This window comes from Peromyscus maniculatus, chromosome 7 (genome assembly GCF_049852395.1).
Source record: "Peromyscus maniculatus bairdii isolate BWxNUB_F1_BW_parent chromosome 7, HU_Pman_BW_mat_3.1, whole genome shotgun sequence".
Lineage (NCBI taxonomy): Eukaryota > Metazoa > Chordata > Mammalia > Rodentia > Cricetidae > Peromyscus > Peromyscus maniculatus.
In genome coordinates, this window is record NC_134858.1 from 93,557,526 (window position 1) to 93,580,903 (window position 23,378).

The following is a 23,378-nucleotide window of genomic DNA, read 5'->3' on the forward strand; positions in this document are numbered from 1 at the left end:
CACTAGTCTTTCTGTGAGAAATCTTGAGGATTCTTTGTTAGGAGAGTAAAATTTAGTTCTCCCTTTGTGATGTAGTCTAGTTTGCTAATATTTTCTTTTAAATATTTCATGGTTTTTACCATCTTTTATATTAAGTCAGTAATCCATTTTAAATGATTTTTTGCATAATTTTACAAATATATGTTGTTTAATATATTTGCCTATGAATCATTCAGTTGCTACAACATCATTTGTTAAAGAGTAGCTTTTTTTTGTTGGATTGCTTTTGCCTAAAGTTAGTTACAGGGGCTGGAGAGATGGCTCAGCAGTTACGAACACTTACACTCTTGCAGAGGACTTGAGTTTGCGTCCCAGCACCAGCACATCTCACAACCATTTTAATCCAGTTTCAGGGGATCCAAAGTCTTGTCTGGCCTCTTCAGGCACACACTAAAGACACATACATACATGCAGGCTTTTATATTTTATACATATAAAAGTAAATAAATCATTTAAGAAAAACAATTAGGATCTGGATCATGGTAGTGTATTCTAGAGCTTTTATCTGCTATGCACAAAGCCCTGGTATGACAATAACAAACCTTTTTTAAAGCTGAGTGTATTTGTGTGTGTGTTTGTCTGGTTCTCTAGTCTATTCATGATTATGGACTCTTCTATGCTCTTTTTTTTTTTTTTAATTTTTTTATTTTATGTCCATTGGTGATTTGCCTGCATATATATCTGTGTGAGGGTGTCAGAGGCCCTGGAACTGGAGTTAGAGACAGGTGTGAGCTGCCATGTGGATGCTGGGAATTGAACTCGGGTCCTCTGGAAGAGCATCCAATGCTCTTAACCGCTGAGCCATCTCTCCAGCTCCTGTGCCCATTCCTTGATTATAACTGTATGCCAAGTCTTAACATCAAAGTGATACATTTGGCTTTTATTTTATTATTTTTTTGTTTGTTTTGTTTTCTTTTGTTTGTTTACTTGGTTGGTTGTTTGGTTGGTTTTCCAAGACAGGGTTTTTCTGTGTAGCCCTGGCTGTCCTGGAACTCACTTTGTAGACCAGGCTGGCCTCAAACTCAGAGATCCACCTGTCTCTGCCTCCTAAGTGATGGGATTAAAGGTGTGCACTACCACCACCAGGCTATGTCTTTCTTCTTAAAAATGGTTTTAGCTATTCTAATTTGTTGGATTTTTAAGAGAAATTGTTCTGTATCTATTAATATTGAAGGAATTTTTATAGAAATTTTATTAAACCTAAAGGATATAATTGCTCACACTCATAATTCCAGCACTCTGGGCTGAGGCATGAAGATCTCTACAAGTTCAAGACTAGCCCAAGCTATGTAGTCTTGAAAGAGAGATGGGGATGAGGGGGGAGGAGGGAAAAGAAGAAGGAGGGAAAAACTTAAAAACAAGAAAAAGAAAATTTTTTATACCTATAGATGAATTTCTGGAAGGTTTGATACTTTTACTGTATTGGGTTGTCTAACCCATGAACACTATGTACCTCTCCATTATTTAAATCTTTGATTTCTTAGTGTTTTTTTTTTCATTACACTAATGATATGTCATCTTGTTATGTTTATACTTAAATAGTTCATCTTCTCTTGAGATGAGACAGGGTCTTGCTATGTTGTATAGGCTGGTCTCAAAGTCATGCCCAAGACACCCTTCTTTCCTCAGCTCCTCAAGTAACTGAGCATCCAGGGATGTACCAACGTGCCCAATGAAGGAAATTTTCACGTCTTTATTCTCCAGTTTATATTACTTTATTTCATAAAGGTTTGAGTTTGGGGGTTTTGTTTTTACAAGTGTACTATGTAAAATTTGTTTACTATGAACACTGACCCTGCAAAAAGCTCTGCATTAAAGCACAAGTTTGGACTTAACATAATTTCTACTTTGTTTTGATCCTAAGGTTTTACTTAGAAGAACCTCCAGGAACACAGAAGGTTTATTTAGGGAAAACTGCTCCACCAACTAAAGTCATCCAACTTGCAGATAAAGAACAGTCGAACTGGACTAAAGAAATACAAGGAATTTCAGAACAGTGAGTGTCATAGAGAGTTCGGTTGAGGGCTGGAGGAAATGACTCAGAGGTTAAGAACACTGGCTTCTTTAACCAGAGTTAAGACCCCAGGTAGTGATTCTCGTATTCTTTAACTCCAGCCCCAGGGCATCGGTGCCCTCTTCTTCTGGTCTCAGTGGCACCAGGCACACTCATGGTACACAGACAAACACGGGGACGAACATCCACACACATTAAATAGACACATTTTTAAAAAGAACTTAGTTGAGCATGATGGCACACAGCTTTAATTACCACCCTCGGAAAACTGAGGCCAAAGGACTATGAGATCGATTCACTCTTCCTAGCACAGTGTCAGATATGTGATGAGGAAATGCAGATACAAAGAGTCCAGGGGCCTGGGGATTGTAGCTTAGTATGTTCAAGGTTTGAGTTCAATCCCCAAAGCCATTTAAAAAAAAAAAAAAGGATTGGAGAGTTAAAAGGTATGCAAATTTTAATTGAAAGCCAAAAGAATCAATAAGGTAATTATTTATGAAAAGTTTATATCATATATAAGTGGAACAAATGAGCCTTTGCAATGAATACTATACTTAAAATACTCCTCTGTTTGGTGAGTTCCATGGTGCCTATTTTTACTTTCTCTTAAATCTAAATTTTTTTTTCATGGTCAGTACTTTATTCTTTGAAGAATGGTCTTAAAACATCATATTAAGTAAGGCTGAAAAGTAAAGTTTAAAATAGTCAGTTTTATAAGGATAAGTTATGACACATGTAATGATTAGTCACTCTGAGAAATTCTGATCTTAGAGCTTATGATGCACCCACTGGCAATAGCACCCGCGTTTTCCACAAAGCCAGTCATCATTTTTCTCTTGTCTGCATAGATTTCTTCTCATTGGCTATCTTCTGCTTTTGCTGCATGATCTCAGAGTCCCTCTGCTTTCTCTGAGAGGTAGTCAAACTATCCTCTTTTCTTTTTCCTTTGCTAATTTCCTGGGGTTTTTTTCATATTTTTCATATTTTTCTCTTAAATCTAAATTTTTTACTACATTTATTTGGGCAGGGGAGCTTTCTTGAATGTGAAGTTCTAGAGTTTTTACAGATTGATTTCTCATTCAGTCACATAGACAGTGGAGAAATGGTCCACAGACTAAAATCAACACTATCAAAGTTTTATGGAAATGGTTCTCAACCTATGGGTTGAGACTTCTTTGGAGTCAAACGACCCTTTCACAGGGGTCACTTAAGACTATCGGAAAACACAGATATTTACATTAGGATTCACAACAGTAACAAAGTTACAGTTATGAAGTAGCAACAAAAATAATTTTATGGTTGAGTTCACCACAACATGAGGAAGTGTATTAAAGGGTCGAAGCATTAGGAAGGTTGAGAACCAGCCAGGCAGTAGTGATGCACACCTTTAATCCCACCACTCGGGAGACAGAACCAGGCACATCTCTGTGAGTTCAAGGCCAGCCTGGTCTACAGAGTGAGATCCAGGACAGGCACCAAAATCTACACAGAGAAACCCTGTCTCGAAAAACAAAAAAAAAAAGGAAGGTTGAGAATCACTGCTCTATAGGTCGCTGAGAACTGCTGTGCATTTATTTGCAGTAAGTATTTGATTGTGAATAGTTGGTTTGATTGATGATTATCCCTGGACTGCTTACATACTTCTACATATATATCTTCTTTTTTATTTTTCCTTTAGATACCTAAGAAGAAAGGGAATAATAATAAATGAAACATCTGCTGTTGTATATGCTCAGTTGCTCACGGGTCGTAAATATCAAATCAGTCAGAATGGTGAAGTTCATCTGGAAAAACAGTGGTCAAAACAAATTCTTCCTTTTGTTTATCAAACTGTTGTTAAGGTAAGGTCCCCAAGTCTCAATTCTTTTGTAATGTCACTATTTCACATTGGTTAAAAATACTGCCAGCATGATCTGGTGGCCGAGGCCTGTAATCCCAACTGTTTGGGAAGGTAAAGGAGAAAGATTATAGGTTCAAGGTCTATCGAAACCAAATAGTTCAAGGCCAGCATAGACAGCTGGTCAACCTAGCAAGAACATTTCTCACAATTTTGGGGGGAACTAGAGATACAGCTCAGTGATAGAGTACTTGCCTAGCATTCATAAAGCCCTAGATGTTTGAAGACTCAGCAACATGAAAAAGAAAAAAGACAGTTACAATAATTAATATTTATTTATGAATAGAATAATAACTTAGCAATATATAATAAGGGGTATACATATCACAAAATATATTTTTGGGGGGCTGCCCAGATGGCTCCACAGGTCAGGGTGCTTGCAGATAAGCCTGACAACTGAATTCTACCTGTGGAATGACCAAGCAGGAGGCCTTGAGTCCAGTCCTTAGGACTCGTGTGCTGGAAGGAGAGAACCAGCTCATACAAGTTGTTCTCTGACCCAAACACACACTAAAGAAATGGGTCTGCTCTGCTTTTGGTTTTTTAGATCTTTTAATATTATTCTGTCTAAGGATTATTCCATGCCCACTCAGCATGTGCAAGTAGGAACACGGTTTTGATTTTCTAGTAGTTTTTCTATTGTTCTTCCTTTGGTTGGTTCTTTGGTGTTTGGTTTTTTTTTTGTTTTTTTTTTTTTTGGTTTTTTCGAGACAGGGTTTCTCTGTGTAGCTTTGCGCCTTTCCTGGAACTCACTTGGTAGACCAGGCTGGCCTCGAACTCACAGAGATCCGCCTGCCTCTGCCTCCCGAGTGCTGGGATTAAAGGCGTGCGCCACCACCGCCCGGCTGGTGTTTGGTTTTTTGAGACAGGGTCTCTCTATGTAGCTTTGGCTGTCCTGGAAGTCACCATATAGACCAGACCTGCCATGAACTCACAGAGATGTGCCTGCCTCTGCCTCCCAAGTGCTGGGATTGTTGGTGTATGCCACCATGCTTGGCTGATTTTATGGTAGTTTTTAAGAACTTATTTTCTAGAATAAATTTTCTACAACACACCATTCTTAACATGTTGACATTTTTTTCATGATACTTCAAAAATCCTGGCCTTAGCCAGGTATAGTGATGAACACCTGTAGTCCTAGCTCTTGGAAAGTTGAAGCAAGAAGATTGTGTGTTTGAGACCATGGTGGACAGCATATCAAGATCCTTTCTTTAAAAAAATTTCTTTTTGCCAGAAATTGACTAATGAACATTAAAGATTTTCCCTCTGTGTGCATAATCTCTAATATTGTGAGGGGACAGTAGGTCCTCTTTATCCAAGAGTTGGTGTTTGACAGCTTCAGTTACCTTCATTCAACCAAGGTCTAAAAATATTATCCAGAAGGGGCCAGAATTAAGCAATTCATACATTTAAAATTGATCACCATTCTGAGTATTGAGACAAGTCTTAAGCTGTCATTCAGATGGATATCATCTTTGTCCAGTGTATCCATGCTGTGTGGGCTACCCACTGAGTAGCATCTCAGTGCCAGCTCAGCTGTCACAGTATCGTGGTGTTTGATAACATTTATTTTACTAAACGACTCCCAAGTGCAAGAGCATTGGTACTGTCTGTTAGAAGATGCTCCCTTTAAGTGAAAAGACGAAACTTTTCCTCATAGGATGAGGATGGTCCGATTACAGATAGTAAGAATGAATATTCCATTCATGAAATTGTAAGGGAAAGTGCTTGTTTCACTATTGCTGCTCTGCTTGAAGCTTGGAGCATGCGTCCACATTTCATAAGTTCTCATTTGTCAACCACATTTCATCATGGAGGCATGTATCGTCACATCATCACATGAAGGGAAAAGGTGAATACAGTGCTAGACACTTTGAAAGGAAGGGACCACATGCACATAGTCTTAGTCTTCTGTTACTGTTATCTTTCACTGTTCTCTAGTGTATAAAGTAAACGCTGTCATAGATGTGTAAGTATAAAAAAGTACTTATAGGTTTTGGTACTGACCATGGCTTCAGACATACATAGTGTGGAGGGGGCTTGAAATCTTACCCTATCCCATAGTTAAGGGGAATACTGCTATCTATACTAACCCTAAATTTGGGAAATAAATGAAAGTGTAGTAATTAAGAGCACAGATTACCTGAGGTGGCTTCTTTACTATGTGACCTTGGACAAGATTCATTGCCTTTTGTGCCAGTCTTCATAAAATGAGGTTAAAAGTAAAGGTCTGCAACCAAAGGTTGTGTAAGAATTAAATGAAATAGATAAATGTATGAAGTATCTAGAAGAGAGAATGATGTAACAAGTCAGTATGTTTTAAGTTTTGGTATTATTGTATAGAAAATCTTAAATTTGACATTTGCAGATAAAACAGATTTAATCCTATAAGAAAAAAAGATGATGTGCAGACTTTAGAAATACTAGCTGTGATGATTAACTCCTATTTCATTTTGTATAGGACATCCGAGCTTTTGACTCTCGTTTCTCCAATATCAAAACATTGGATGATTTGTTTCCGCTGAGAAGTATGGTCTTTATGCTGGGAACTCCTTATTATGGCTGCACTGGAGAAGTTAGTTTCAATTTTGTTATTAATTAACTTTTTATTAATACAGTTTTTCATCTTAAGTGCAAAATAAAAATGTAATGTTAAAGGGGGAAACATAAGAAAGAATTCACTCATGAAACTTAAGAACACAGTATTGAGCTATAGGGAAAAGTGGGTGATCAGGAGGTGGGAAAAAGTATTCAAAATCTGGTGGTTTTGGTTTTTGGGTTTTGGGGTTTTTGAGAGGGTTTCTCTGTATAGCCCTGGCTGTCCTGGAACTCACTCTGTAGACCAGGCTGGCCTCGAATTCAGAGATTCACCTGTGTCTGCCTCATGCTGGGATTAAAGGTGTGCAGCATCACCATCTGGTTTGTGTTTATAATATACTTGTTTATTAGATTATATCTGAAACAACCATAAAATTTTTTTAAGTAGATTTTAGGCTTAGGGTTAATGAATTTTTAAATTTATTGATATGTTTAATAATTTTACTTTTCACACAGAAAAAAGTACATACAGATATGGAATAAGAGAAAATAAGAGTCGATGGGGGACAGATTGGCAGTACTATTAGAGATTCTGAAGCATATGTGCATATGGCACATGATTGTATGTGTATACATGCATATTTTTCTAGCTCTATTTTTCAAATGAATGCTACACTCTGGTAGCAGTGAACACACATAATACTCAAATTTTGACCTCTAAGACCATAGCACTTCACTAAAAGCAATAGTCCTTCTCACTAAAGTATCTGGTTCTAGGTCTGGAACAGGTAAGATACAAAATGACTTTGATACATCAGATGCCAAAAAGTAAAAGTGCTCAAAAGAATAGAAAGACCAATGCCAGTAAGCACAGGAACAAGGTGAAAGGGCTCCTACTGGCCAGATCTTAAATGTTTGAGTAACAAAACAATTGAGTACAGTAACAGATTAGAATACACAGATACTTATTCTTACTTACAAATGCATGGCCTTAGCTTGGCTTGTTTCTAGCCAGCTCTTCTACCTTAAACTATCCCATTCTCTTTAACTACATATTGCCTCTGGGCTTTTATCTTTCTTTATTCTACATATCTTTCTTTTCTTCTTACTCCATTGCTGGTTGTGTAGCTGGGTGGCTGACCCTTAATGTCCTCCTCTCCTTCTCCTTTTCTTGTTCCCCAATCTTTTCTTCCCAAATTTCTTCTATTTACTCTCTCTGCCTGGCAACCCCACCTATCCTTTCTCCTGCCTTGCTATTATTGGCTGTTCAGCTCTTTATTAGACCAATCAGATGTTTTAGATAGGCAAAGTAACAGCTTTACAGAGTTAAACAAATGCAGCATTAAAGAATGCAACACTTCTTTGAATTATTAAACAAATATTCCACAGCATAAATGAGTGTAACACATGTTAAACTAATATTCCACAACATATAACTTTACTACAAAAAGCAAAATAAGGAACTTTAAGGGGAATAGTGGTGCAGTTCAGTGGTAGAGTACTTGCTTAACTTACTATGTTCAATCTCTAGTATATACAAAGGAGAAAGGCAGAATGAAACATGAAGAACAAATTGTATTCTTCAGAGTACTTATTGTTTTTAAAACACACACCAAAAAATGATCTGGATATAGTTTACATTAAAGAATGCTCAATATACAACTAGGAGCTGGGAACATAGCTTAATAGTGGCCACAGGGATATCTACAGTCTTGACATTTGGGAGGCTGGGGCAGGAGGATGAATTTGAAGCCTGCCTGGACTACATAGCATTACCTGCCTCAATAACAAAAAGACACAGATAGCTAAGTTCAATATCTTATGGTAGCTTGGAGAGGGAGGAAAGAATTCTGCATAGGACATTATTGGGTCCATTGATAAAATTGGAATGTAAAGAATAGTTGAGATTAAAATATCAATGTAAATTTATATGCCTAATAATGATACTGTTGTTTTATAATAAAATATCCTTAATAATATACACAAAATATTTAGAGGTAAAGGACATGTAAGGTATCCTCAAAACACTGAGAGGACCTAGGGATTGTAGTGCATGTTTGTAATCCCAGCACTCAGGATGCTGAAGTAGAGGGTCACCAAGTTTGAGGCCAGCCTAGACAACAAAATGAGTTCAAAGCTAACCTGGAAATACATACTGAAAGCCTGTTCCAAATATTAGTAGTAGTAGTAGTAGTTGTTGTTGTTTTTGTTGTTGTTGTTTGTAACTTAGAGTTTTCCTGCCTGGCCCACAGTCAGGACAAATCTCTGTCACCCGCCAGTCCCACAGCCGCTCAGACCCACCAAATAAATACAGAGACTTATATTGCTTACAAACTGTATGGCAGTGGCAGGCTTCTTGCGAACTGTTCTTATAGCTTAAATTAATCCATTTCCATAAATCTATACCTTGCCACGTGGCTCGTGGCTTACCAGCATCTTCACATGCTGCTTGTCATGGCGGCAGCTGGCAGTGTCTCTTTCCTCAGCCTTCCACTTCTCAGAATTCTTCTCTCCTTGTCCTGCCTACTTCCTTCCTGGCCACTGGCCAATCAATGTTTTATTTATACAGAACGATATCCACAGCACTTCCCCCCCTTTTTTAAAAAAAGGAAGGTTTCAACTTTTACACATCTCCAAAGCCAGCTTGGTATATTTGGGAATTTGGGCATAGCTTCTCTTACTGCTTCCTGCTGGAGGAGGGTGCTGTACCTTATGGGGACACAAAGAAAATTTTAGGATTATGGAGTAGTCCATGAGGGTGTATCATCTGAGCCAGTTGCCTTGAAACTGTTCTGGATGTTGAATCATCTGGGCCTTGGTGTCATGGGAGACCTTTCAGGGGGTCTTGGCTGGTCAAACCTGATGTATCTTAATCTGGAACAAATCCACAGCCTCTTGCTTTCTGTGGAAACAAAAGCAGAGCCTCCTTTCCAAAGCAACATATCCTTACATCCAAATTTTGAAGTCAAGATACCTTTAAAATATACATTTTGGCATAACTCAACAGCTTTTGCAATCAAATGATTTTCTTCTGTTACAAATATCAAAGAGAACATAATCCAGATTCTCTGTGTGGTAGCCATCTTTACGTGGCTTATTTTTTATATCACCTTGAGCTTATTGCTTTAAACTGCACCATTCTAAGACTGAAAAGACGCTGTGGCTGCTGGCTCCGCCCACTTCAGCTTCCCAACATGGCAGTGGTACATTTTCCGCCAGCTCTAGGAGTCATCAATTCTCAGAAATAGTGGGTCTATGCTTCTTATCAAAGCAGCGTGTAGCCCAGAAATCTCTTTTTTTGTTTTGTACTAGCAAAGGCTAAATTCACCACGCAGCTTAATGTGCCAGTTGCAGAGGCCTCATGCCCGCCATATTGTAGCTCAAACCGGCATGCTGCTGCTAACTTGAGAAAGACAACTAGGAAGCTGTTTTTACCTCCGATTTAGAATCTTTTTTCTCAGGTTTTAGGTGGGAACTCTTGTCAGCACATTGGGCACCAGTTGTTATATACATGTACACATGCACATAGTATACAAATATTAAAGACATATTCTTTATAGTATTAACAATGTATGAATCTAGGTCAATGTTTTCAGACATTATTTGCATCATTTTGGTAATTTGAAATTATCTACAAATAAGTTAATTTTTATATGTGATTAATACCTATTAAATATAAAATGACTCACTCTTAGAATATTTTAAAATCCTACCATAAATTACAAGAAAATTTCCACTTTCTAATTTTATGACAATAAAATTTTATTTTAGGAGAGTATCATTCAAATAAGGAGAAAAGTAAATGAATGTAATGAAAGATTAAAACACTGTGATTACCCCCCCCCCCCAGGTTCAGGATTCAAGTGACGTGATTACAGAAGGTAGGATTCGTGTGGTTTTCAGCATTCCATGTGAACCAAATCTTGATGCTTTAATACAGAACCAGCATGTAAGTACAATAGTTGGTATTGTTTACAATAAACTTTTTTAATGCTAGGATATTTTTTCTGCCTCCTTAAAATTAATTTCAATGTTTAATTTAAGAATAAGAATAAGGGATAGAGAGAAAGTTCAGTCAGTAAAGTATTTTTAATGAAGCATGAGGACCTTAGTTCGTATCTGAAATACTCATGGATAAGAACTGGGCTTATGGGTGTTGGAGAGATGGCTCAGTGGTTAAGAACACTGACTGCTCGTCCAGAGGACCTGGATTCAGTTCCCACACCCACATGGTGGCTCACAACAGTCTGTAGCTCCAGTTCTAGGGGACCCAACATCCTCACAAACACATACAATGTAGGCAAAACACCAATGCACATAATAAAAATAAATAACTTTAAAAAAAAAAAAAAAAAAAGCTGGGCTAATGGCACATGCTGTACTGCCAGTACTGGGAAGACAGATCTCTGGGGCTAGCTTGCCAGCCAGCTGAGCCTAATTGATGAATGCCAGGATAGTGAGAGATCCTGTCTCACAAAAGAAAAAACTCAAGAAAATGGCATCTGAGGAATGACACCAAGGTTATCCTTCACACATGTACTGTGGCATGCATGCCCATTCTTAAACACATACACACTAAAAACATAAGGGAAAAGTAGAAATCTGTACGTGTAGACCTATCAGCCTAGCATAGTATGTTAAGTACCCAGGTTTAACCCCTAGTATTGAAACAGTATATACACACACGTATGTAAATCTTTAGCAAAAAAAAAAAATTGCAGAAATTACTTTAATTGGTGTTTATTCTGTATCGTTGTGATCTGACTTAAGGAATTAAGGATCAGCATCTTCAGGAGATTTATTAGGTATAGAAGGCAGAGGTGTCCCTAAAATCTTACCATCAACTATTACAGGAAGCATTTAGAAGACAGGGTCAGAAGGCATCAGCGTGCCATTAGATGATTAAGCTGGAACACCTGTATAAAAGGTGCTCCTTTTACTCTCGCTTTCTTTACCCTAGTATTTTAGCCATACCCTTTATGTTTTTTAGGGTACTGTTGATGATTTTAATTAACTTTGAATTACAGCACAGCTTAGAATTCTCAAATGGAGTACCATTAGTACTTGGAATAGGACACTTGTATCTATGGCAGCTGTGTAAATAGGACATTTTGTCCATGGGCTCTAAATGCTAATAACCTATGCCAATTATCATAACTGAATATGCCTCTACACATTTCAAAATGCTTACTAATAAAGTGATACTTCTTATAATCAAATACCACCTTAATTATTTTGATCTGTTTTACAAAGCATGTTTGTTCTATATTTTATTATTACTAAATCTGATGATACTCTTGTTGAACAACCATGTTCTGTGTGTCTGTGTGAGTGTTGAGACAATATTTTGTGTAGCCCAGGCTGGCCTTTAACTCACTGAGTAACCAAGGATAACCTAGAACTCCTGATCATCCTGCCATTGTCTTCCAAGTATTAGGGCTGTGTACATGTACCACCATATTTGCCTACTAACATATTCATACATTTTAATAGTAATTTGATATTCCAGCCCACCAAAAACAATTACCTATTTGGACATCATTATAGATACATATCAATAAAATAATGGTGGCTGACTTAATCTCTTACCCAATCCAAGAAATTGATTTTATGTTGGTGAAAATATTTCCATATTCATATATGAGCATAAAGTAAGAATATAAACTGTTGGGGCTGGGGATGGAGCTCATTGGGTAGAGCGCTTGCCTAACCTACATGAGCTTCCCTGGGTTCAGTCCCCAGCACTGTATGAACCAGCTTAGTGGCCCAAACCTATAACCCCAGCACTGAGGAGGTGGAGGCAAGAGGATCAGAAGTTCAAGATTATCCTCAAGCACATAGAAAGTTCAAGGCCAACTTAAGCTACATGAAATGGTCTCAATATAACTTACAAAGTATTAGACTATGAATAAAAATTAGTGTCTTTCTATATGCATCATATAAGGAGTAGATATGATTGTTAGTGATAGTTGATATTGGACTTGCAAATTTCTTCCTAGTTAAAAATTATCCCATCTAATACTTCTTTTTTCTTTGTCTTTTCTTTTCTTCTTTTGTCCTGCCATATATTTTATTTTTTAATTGAAAATAGATTTTCTCATACAATATATTCTGATTACTGTTTTCCCTTCTTTTTCTTAATTTCACAGTCATTAAATACACAAATTAAGTTTCCATTTATTTGACTGTGACTTTCATACAATAGTAAATATTAGTGGAAAAGATTACTTACATTCTTACATGAAGGACACTTTTTCCTTCCCTCACTTCCAACTGATTTGATGATTTGCTGTGTTTGACTTCAGTGTACTAATTTTTGAGGCCTTATTTTATTCCTTATACTCGCTAGCTAGTTCTGCTTAAAATATGAAAAATAGTTTTTAAAAATGTTGTGTGAAGACTTTTCTGTTTCGTGCCTACAGAATTTATTTATTAAGACAGATTTATAAACTATGCTTCCTACTCCTTCATTCAGTCTTAGGAAGACTGTGCTTTAAAGAGAAAGAGAGGGCCTTTCAGATCCTTCAGGGGTCGGGGACCAAGGGACCGTGTGTGTTTATGTTGACAAAATCCAGTGGTCAGTGGTATTTTAATTATGTACAGGTCTCAAAGGTAACCAGATAGTACTTAATGTAAACATGTGTTTCCATAATTGACCTCTTTATTTTTATATTTAAAGAAATACTCTATAAAGTACAACCCAGGATATGTGTTGGCCGGTCGACTTGGAGTGAGTGGATACCTTGTTTCAAGGTTTACAGGAAGTATTTTTATTGGAAGAGGATCTAGGAGAAAGTAAGTTTGTATTAGGGATATTTGCTTAAAGTGGCAGAAAAAATAAATATAGAGATTAAATGCTTACTATCTCAGTATTAATTTTCTCCAATTCATGATTGTGGACTAAGTTGCCCATCAGTTCCTTCTGTGGTGGTCATTTACATGAACAGCAGCATATGCTTTAGATGCTTTCAAGACAGTATGAAATTTTAGCAGCTAACCTTGAAAAAAGGTATCAGAGGGTGTGTGTGAGCCTTGGGAATATATTTCTATGAATTTTGTTACTTTCCTTTTTTCTAATTACATAATTTATTTATATGCTTTCTTAACTTGGATTTTAAAACCTGTCCTGTAGTTTTTTTAATTACTACTATTTAGTAGTAACCATGCAAACTAAAATGTAGAACAATCAGAACTGAGCTTTTCTGAAAGTTGAAAATAATTATTGGGGTTGGTGATGTAGCTAAGTGGTATACCACTTGTCTGGCATGCTCAGGACTTTGGATTCGATCTCTAGCACTGTTTTTTAAAAAAGCAGAACTTTTATTTTTGAACAAATTTTAAAACACTTGTGTGTATATGTGGTTTAAACTTAGCCCTCATGGAGACCATAAAGCAAATGTGGGTTTAAATCTCAAATTCAACAAGAAGAATGAGGAAGTCCCTGGATATACAAAGAAAGTTGGGAATGAGTGGATGTACTCATCAGCGGCGGAGCAGCTTCTCGCAGAGTACATAGAGAGGTGAGTGTCCAGCCAGCTTCTCCCCAGCCTCTCAGCTCAGGCATGTACTGTCTATTTTGCCTGGCTCATACCCATTTGAAAGGGAGAGTATGTCCTTCAGAACAATGTACAGCAACAGCTAGGCATGGTGGCATACACCTCTAACCCCAGCACAAGGGAGGAAAGGTAGAAGGATCAGGAATTGGAGGCCAGTCTTACCTGTATAATGCATTTAAGGCCAGCCTGGACTATGTGAGACCCTGTCTCAAAAAAAAGAAAAGAAAAAAAAAGTGCAACAACATATTTGCATTAATAATCCCATAGGAAATGTGTTACCATTTTTATTAGTAAGTGCTGAGTTACTTAGAGTTATAGTTAATGTTTTCACTTCTGATTTACAACTTAATGTTCTTCGTACTATTGCACGGATTTCTATCCTCCTTGTCACTGAGGACCCCTGTGTTGGTTTCATAGGCTCTCATAATAAAGTACCACAAGCTAGCTGCTTTCACCGAGGTGGACTTCATTATCTCACAGTTCTGGTAACCAGAATAAAGGTGTCAGTGGGATTATCGTCCCCTAGCTCTCTTACTCTCCTGTAACTTCATGTGTTACTTGGCTTGTAGATTGATCATTCCAGTCCTCTATCTTCAAGTGACAGTCTCTCTCCCCATGCGTCATTACCTAAGTTTTCACCTGTGTCTTTCTTCCTTTCTCCTTTTTACAGTGGTACTAGTCATATTGGATTAGAGCCCTCTCTACTAGTTGTCTCTAGTAGAACCCTAGTTCTAAATAAAGTCATATTCTGTATCTATTTTAAAATATTGTTTTAAATTTACTAATAGTGCATGTGTGTGTGTGCACAAGACAGTGCACATACTCACACTTAGGGAGGTCTGAAGACAACCTTGTCAGGGAGTTCTCGATGACCTTGACATGGTTCCAAGAATTTAGCTGAAGTTGTCAAGCTTACATCATCAGGAAGGAAATACCTTCATACACTGAGCCATCTTCCTGGCTCACCATTCGGATTCTTTGGAAGGGGATCATATAGTTCCATATTGCCATATGAAAATTTAGCTTATTTCTATACTCATTTCCATATTTCCTTAAAAGGTTACATTCAGACTTCTTTTTCTTGACTTTGAGATTTAGCAACTCCTGCCTACCATGTTCAAGGCTCTGGGTTTGGTCTGAAGTACTACAAAAAATAGTTTTTATTTTTCTAGTTGTCATATATCCATTGATTTCCAGCTATGAAAGGGTTGTCTATGAGTTCCAGCTCTTCTTCATTCTCTCAGCTCCCTGTAGACATGAACATATTTCATACAGTTTTTATTACAATTTTGGGTTAATTTTATAAGGTTTACATGATTATGATAAATACAGCTAGACCATGTCATATATTATCATTACATTCTCTTACCTATCCACATTTTTATTTTCACTGTTTTTTTTCGTTGATTACCATCCATCTGTACACATATATATTACCTGAGCTGAAAATTCTGCCATAGAGATGAAGAATTCTCTTAGTTTCATCTCTGTCCTTAAGCCTTTGATCTCTGCTTCAGCTGAAACTGGAGACTCTGAGCTTATGGCCCAGCTTTTGGACCAGAGACAGTCTCTATGTCCATACAAATTCTTCCATTTTCTGGCTCCCATTCCTTAATCTTTATCCCCATGTTGATGGTACATTTAACCCTAGTAGCTGATGGGGATGGGGGTGGGGGGCTTTGTGTCTGGAAATACTTTTTTCTCCTACACTTACCTGTAACTTGTTTAAGTAGAGTCCTAGACCAGAGATTCTTTTTACTCAGGATTCTGAAAGCGCTGCTCCATTCTTTTCTTGTCTCCTTTATTGCCATTGACAAGTCCTGTGAGTCCTGGTTTGATTCTTTGTATTGTGATCTATCTGCTTTCTCTGAAGATACTATTGTTTCAGGTTATTTTGTGTGTATGAGTGTTTTGTCTGCATGTATCCCCTTGCACTACTATATGCCTAGTGCCTGTGGCGAGTCAGAAGAGGGCATCATATCCCATGGAACTAGAGTTACAGATGGCTCTGAGTTACCATTTGGGTGCTGGGAACTGAACCCTGGTCCTCTATAAGAACAACCAGTGCTGTTAACCTGTAAGCCATCTCTCATACCCCTGGTGACCTGTGTTCATTTCCTGGACTCTTTCTGTCTGTCAGTTCTGTTGACTGTGATGATATGTGCCTTGGTACAGATTTGTTCCCCATCTCTTCTGTTGGTTAGCCCCTAGAACTGATAACCCTTACATTCTGGGACACTGCCTTGTGATGTTTCTTTAATAACAATAAAATCAACCTTTTTTCTGTTCTTCCTCTGTGAGATTCCTGGACCGATCCTTTTGTCTCTTCTCTTCTTCTCATCCCTTTTCCGTACTGTCCTACTCGAGGAGACACCTTCTTATCTTCTTCTTCATTGGTTGGATGGTTGGTTGGTTGGTTTTGGTTTTTTGGGTTTTTTTCTAAGAACAAGGTCTCCCAGTATGGCACCCCTCCCCCCAGGCTGGCCTCAAACTCAAAAAGAATACAGACTGGCCTGAAATTTGTAATTCTCCTGTCTCAGCCTCCTGAGTGCTGTTATTATAGGCATTCATCAACATACATTCATCATATCTATATATAAAATGAGTGGAATGTCTTTTTTTAATGTGTCTGCATATACCACATGTTTGTGGGTGCCTGCAGAGGCCAGAAGAAGGCATCAGATCCCCTGGAGCTGGAGTTACAGGCAGTTGTGAGCCACCTAAATGTCTTTATTTCCATTTTCTCCAAATTGTTTTTTCTCCTCTATTTTATTTATTGCACCTTTTATGTTAGAAATTTTTTCCTCCACTTTCTAGTGCTTCTTGGTGTCTATATTTAACAAGAATTTACCAAAAAGCCTGTTGGGAATTTAGTGTACTTGGGTGGGGCTTATCACATGGGACGTTAATATTTCTAAAAATGACCTTCTAATATTCATTACCCTGTATGTATATCTTCTCTCTAACTGGCTAATTTTTCCTAGAGAGGTATCTTCTAGCCTTTTCCTTGCATGATGGATGTAAGGAACAAAACTGACTGCTAGTATTCTGGAAATTAACCAGGTAAAATGGGTTTTGTTGTCCCATGGATTCTGTGATTACTTCCCACCCACCCTAGATCTTTCTTAGACTGAAGGAAAATTTCCCCTGGTAGTAGTAATGCTGCTCACAGCCCTCCACCTTCTGGATTTTGTGGATAAAGAGAACTACCTCACCTAAAGTCATGTTCCCTTTCCACAACACAGTGCCTGGTGCAGTCGAGATACAATAGCAAAGGCAACCTACTTGCCCCAGCCCAGGACAAATTCGAAGGGCTACCCCAGTTTGAGATCTTTGTGGGACTGGCCAGGAAGTTCACTGAGAACAGTTCACAGCTCAGTATCTTCCTGTGTCCATTGCCCGCTTCTGCTTGTTTTCCTTTCCCCTCCCCACAAACTGCAGGTCTTTCTCCTCAGAGTCTGCTTTCGAGAGACACGATGCTCCTGACATGCTATATACTACCTACATGTGCATGACTTCCACATACAGCTCGGCACCTGTCCTTTGCCACTGCACCATCCCTGCCCCCACAGCTCTCTGTCTCTGGTATAACCAAAGCTAGGGTATTTCTTGTCTAACCTGTCTAAAATATAACTGCAGGTATTTATGCAAGGGTGGTAGCAAGTCAACAACTATTCCAACTGCTTGCCGTATACATTTTCAATGTAAATGCTATTAAATATGTCTGAAGCCTATAATTCCTGAATGTTTACAGATTCCCAAAAAAAGTTAGACTTTTTTGTGTACCTTTTTTTTTTCAGTTGTGTAAGTTTATTGTGCATAGCTAAAGAGCAGTTCACACATGAGAAACTGAACTGGGAGTAAGAAACTCGCTTTTAGTTCAGCTCATAAAACACTAGGCCAGAAACGTTGTGACTTTTATGTGATTGGCAGCTGCTCTTTCTTCCCGTGACTTGCCCTATTTGTTTATTCTGTTTATTCCTGTCCATCAGTTCAGCTGAGTCTCATCCATCCAGTGTCTAATTTCTAAAAGTTTGTTTCCCCATCATAGGACATTACATATTCCATTTCTCTTCATTTCTCTTTTTTGGTCTATGTCCAGTTTTCTACTTTATTGTTATTTTAGTGAATTGAGGAAGGACCAAAGATTTGTTTAATCTGCTTGGATGTACCTGAGAGTTCTACATGATTCCAAAAGAAACATAATTTTGAAGACTATCAGAAGAAATTTATAAACTGTTATAATTTGCTACATTATGAAATGTTCCAGCTTTGTTAGAAAATTAACTTTTAAAACCTATATATTATTGTAGCACAGTTATTATCAGCACTGAGGAAGCTGGAGCAGGAGGATTATAAGTTCAAAGTTAGCCAGGGTTACATAGGAACCCTGTATTAAAAAAAGGAAAAAAAAAGTGAACTCACAAATACTATTTTCATATATCTAATCCCTCATGTTTTAATCAAAGAAGAATCAGAGTCATAAATGGATTTTTTTTTAAGCAATTGAACTAATTCTCAGCCAATGGGAATTTCTTGGAGCTATAGGAATACTCTATCAAGCCTTTTAGTCTCATTCCTTATTAATACTACTCCTTAGTAATACTATAATAATCCTCAGTATATTCCACATGTTCCCATTAGAATCCAAAATCACTTAATAGGAAATTTATATGCAGATAATTGCATATTTTGAGGCAGTATTTTATTTCTTTGTTGACTAGAGCACCGGAACTGTTTAGTTATATAGCCAAAAACAGCCAAGAAGATGTGTTCTATGAAGATGACATCTGGCCTGGAGAAAATGAGAACGGGTAAGCAAGATTTGTGGTACTTATTACCTGTAGTTCAACTCAAAACTAGGTTTGAAAGTTCAGCTAATGTTACCTTTTATTTTATATTGTTTGATTTTTGCTTTAATTTCTTAAATCTGTTAATTCACAGTTCCCAGAAAGTTTTTATCAGATTCTTAATATAAACCCTCAGAAAGTTTTAATCAGTGTGGAAAAATTACTGCTGTTTTTGTTGTAGTGCTGAAAAAGTTCAAGAAATTATGACTTGGCTCAAAGGACACCCTGTCAGCACACTGTCCCGTTCTTCTTGTGACTTACACATTCTGGATGCAGCCATTGTTGAAAAAATTGAGGAAGAAGTTGAAAAGTGCAAGGTACTTTTAGTAACCATGGTTACTGATGAGAGCTGAAGTTAAAATGGCCAATTAATGTATGTACTTAATGATTCTCATTAATACTGAATAATCCTGTAGCATTTCCAGCAACGATTAGGAAATTTAAACAAATATGCATAAATACACTTCAGTGTGCCAAAACTATAAATTTTAAATTTTGTTTCTTTGTAATATTTCTAATTTTATGATTCTCATTACAATGGAAAGTTTGTGAATGAGAAATGATGATGATTCCCTCTTGGTCACTCTTGTAATTACATTCTTTAATGACACAGTTGAGAGCTAGTGAGATGGCTCAATCTGTAAAGGTGCCTGACGAAGGGAGTTCAGTCCCAGGATGCACATGGTAGAAGACGACAACCAACTCCCCGAAAGTTGTCCTCTGACCTCCACATTTGCTGCATGGTGTGTGCACTCACCCAGGCACATGCACACACACAGACACACACACTAATCTCTTATTTTTCTATTCTGCTATTTCAAAACAACAAACTTAGATAGTTGACTTAACCTATTTTATCCTTTTTAAATAAATGGTACATTAGAAGTAGATTGGTTATGTTGATATTTGTTTAAACTTTAATTTCTTTTAATGATGCCTTGATAACACACTCTTTTTTGAATTACTAGCAAAATCAGTTAAAGCTTGGGCTCGAGCCATTCCTACCACCATGAACTTATGATTCTTTTTTAATATTTCATTTTTTCATGCCTCCATTTCATCATTGGTAAATCAGTAATAAAATAATGCCTACCTCATAAATTATGATCATCAGTAAGATCAACTGGAATAAAACATGTTCTCTTCAGGACTGGGAATGTGGCTTAGTTGATATAGAGCTTTCCTAGGATACACAAAGCCCTGATCTTATCCCAGCACCACATCAGGCCAAGTATGGTAGTGCATGCCCATAATCTCAGCACTCCAGAAGTAAAGGCAGGAGAATCAGAGTGGGTTCCAGAACAGCCAGGACTGCACAAAGCAAGCCTATTTCGAAAAACAAACAAATTAGCCTATATATACTAGTGGTAGCAGCACACTCCTTTAATCCAGCACTCAGGAGACGGATCTCCAAGTGAAGGCCAGTCTGGTCTGCAGAGTGAGTTCACTACTCTGAATGGTGATGGTGGTAGTGTTTGGATACTCATGAAATATACTCAAACTCTGTGGTGATTGATAGCCACGAAAACCACAACTGCATGACTTTTTTCTCTTTGAAGAAAAATTAATAGACTCTCAGCCAAGAGAATTGTTTTGTGTAATGTTTTGTTTTCAGTACTGTGAATTAGGCAAGGACATTACCACTGAGATAATACCCTCAGCCCTAAGAGTTTAATTATTCACACCAGGCACTGGAAAGGTGGTTCCATGGCTAAGAGCACTTAGTGCTCTCGGAGAGGACCTGGGTTCAGTTCCCAACACCCATATGGTGGCTCAAAACCATCTATAACTTCAGTTCCAGAGGATTCAACTCCCCCTTCTGCCTTCTGCAGACACTGCATGCATGTGTTGTATTTATCTACCTGCAGGCAAACATCTATACACACATAAACTAAAATAAGTATTTAAAAGCTTTTTGGGGGCCAGTGAGCTCATTTGGATACAAAGGGTTCTGTGGTTCCCATTTGCGATCCCAGAACTTAGGAGGCTGTCATAGGAGGATTGCACTAGTCTGAGGCAAGCAGGGCTGTCTCCAAAATAGAAACGGGGCTAGGAGGATGGCTGGCTATGGGAGATGGGAGTGCTCATTGTATAAGCCTGAGGACCTGAGTTCAGAAACCCTGTATCACATAGAAGGCCAGGCATGGCCGTACATGCTTGTAACCCCAGCACTCCCTGGGAGGTGTGGGGGGAACAGAGGGTATAAGAGGCAGACAGGATTTCTGGGGTATGCTAGCTGCCAGTCTACTTGGGGGTGGCAGTTGGAAAGATAACAGCAAGTTTCACGTTCATGGAAGAGCCCCTATTTCAAAAGTCTAAAACAGAACATGATAGAGGAGGACAGCTGATCTCCTCCTCTAGGTGCCTCATGTGTCTGTAAGCACATAAACACTCATATATACATTCACCATATATACACACACAACACAATTTTTTTACTCATTTTTATTTTGCAAACATAAAATACATATACAAAATTAAGGTTTTTATTTTATTATAACATGCATATAAGTAAGACAAGAATTTAAATGTTTTATGTGTGAAAGGAGTGTAATTAGGGTTTAGGTGTGTTATTGGAGTAATAAGGAAAAAAGAAAAAACTAAATACAACATTCTGAAAATGATACAAACTTCTTTATAATGCAGGACCATCATTAAATGAATTTATCAGTAGCTTTTAGACTAGGATGTGCTTCAGTAGTAGAACACTTACCTACATGTCTGAGGTTTGGATTGGATCCTTAACACCACACACACACACACACACACACACACACACACACACACACACAATGAGTTCTCTTATTAGACAGTAGTCCTCACACTGGAGAACACTTTTAAGCATTCTGGGTTTCACTCAAGAGCAGTGGTTCTTAAACTTGAAGGTACAAGTAAATGACCATGGGCTCTAGTGAAGTACTGGTTCTGAAAAGCCAAATATGGTGGTGCACAGCCGTAATCCTAGCACGGGGGAGGTGGCTACAGGAGGACTGTCATAAATGTTAGCCCAGCCCATGCTTAGCAAGTTCCAGGCCAGTCAGGGCTAAAATAGCCAGACTCTGTTGAAAGGAAAAGCCAGAGGCTGGGTGTGTTTGATTCTGACCTGCAGAAGATGGCCTGTGCCAAGCCTCAGAACAGTTGCTCGTTCCCTGAGCTCTGAGCAGAGGAGAGGCTGCACCGGACTCCATTTGTAGTTCTGACAGAGCCATAATGGATGCTGTGAGAAACCACACTCCAAAGTGCAAAGCCACGCCGGAGAAGTGACACTTGCTTAGATGTAACTGTTCCTGGCCAGGAACTTAATTATTGTTCTCCATCTCTTGGAAAAGTTCCTGTTCATTTTTGTTTAAGGTTTAAAAAGTATTAACTTATTTTAAATTAATTTTAAAATAAAATTTAAAAGCAAAATTACATATACTTATACACAACATGATATCATATTTAGAAAGAATGTTTAATGACCTATTTTTTTCTTTTCTGTCAGTATGAAATGGGTTAGTTTTAACTATAAGTTGTCACAATTATAGATAACTAGACCTTTAGAAGATGCTTGTAAACTTGACTGCAAGAGCTGTGGATATGAGATCTGCGTTCAGGAATATGTCAAAGGAAAATGTGGTGATGAGAAGTGCATGTACTCTAGACACGGAAATAGGAATGTGTGTGCCTGCGGACCAGCAAAGGGACAGATGGGGGACCTCACAGTTTCAGATCCCAAATCAACCTATTTTTTATTGTTTTGTAACCGAGTCCAAGTTTTTACCTGAGTGCATTTCCCTGGCTGTACTTCCCAACCTCCTTCATGGCCAGATGTGACCACAAGATGTGTTACAGTCAGAGCCTGGGAGCAGAACCGTTATGGACAGCTCCCAGAATGGTTCACTGAAAGCTCCTACCCGCTGTTTAGCTTACTCTTCTAGCACAAGTTTTTCATCTTTACTCTCTTCCCTCCTGCCTGAAAGACTGAAAAATGGGCTGTGTTAGCTATGTTAGTCTGTCTGTTTTAACAGGTTAGAAAGAAAAGACTTTATTTAACAATCATTTGATCCTAGGAACCCAACCCCTTCCTCCCTTCCCCTTTCCTCTCAGTGTTTGGGGGGAGTATTAGTGATTAGTTGGTTGGTCGGGTTTTTTTAGTTTTAGTTGGTTTGGTTTGATTTATATTTTCTTTTAAAATGACAGAATAAATTCTCGTCTGTTTCAGCAAACACAAAAAAGCAACCACCTGGTTCTGAGTCACTTGGTCTAAGGTTAAGACCTGAGTATACACTCACATGCCCCAGATAATGTTTTTGTAGACAAATGCTTCATCCTTTTTTCTCTTTAGAATAAATCTTCCTTAGCATAGCATGATGACTGGGGCCTGTAGTACTGACACTCAGAAGGCTGAGGCAGGGAAATCATCATTAATTTGAGGATACCTGGGTTTACAGTGAAACCTTATCTCAAAAAAAACTTTTATTGACTATTCTTTATAATTCTTC

At 38.0% G+C, this 23,378-nt stretch overlaps 1 protein-coding gene across 3 annotated transcripts in view; it reads left to right on the top strand.

Moving 5' to 3' along the window:
• Xrn1 (5'-3' exoribonuclease 1) overlaps nucleotides 1-23,378 on the top strand; it is a 114,175-nt gene that overhangs the window by 49,942 nt on the left and 40,855 nt on the right. For all 3 annotated transcript variants that reach the window (XM_006975174.4, XM_076576838.1, XM_076576839.1), the window contains 8 exons: nucleotides 1,904-2,035; nucleotides 3,732-3,894; nucleotides 6,412-6,525; nucleotides 10,339-10,437; nucleotides 13,168-13,283; nucleotides 13,862-14,008; nucleotides 18,769-18,858; nucleotides 19,076-19,211. In XM_006975174.4, coding sequence (XP_006975236.2) covers nucleotides 1,904-2,035; nucleotides 3,732-3,894; nucleotides 6,412-6,525; nucleotides 10,339-10,437; nucleotides 13,168-13,283; nucleotides 13,862-14,008; nucleotides 18,769-18,858; nucleotides 19,076-19,211 — 997 coding nt within the window. The remainder of the gene's footprint in view (nucleotides 1-1,903; nucleotides 2,036-3,731; nucleotides 3,895-6,411; nucleotides 6,526-10,338; nucleotides 10,438-13,167; nucleotides 13,284-13,861; nucleotides 14,009-18,768; nucleotides 18,859-19,075; nucleotides 19,212-23,378) is intronic.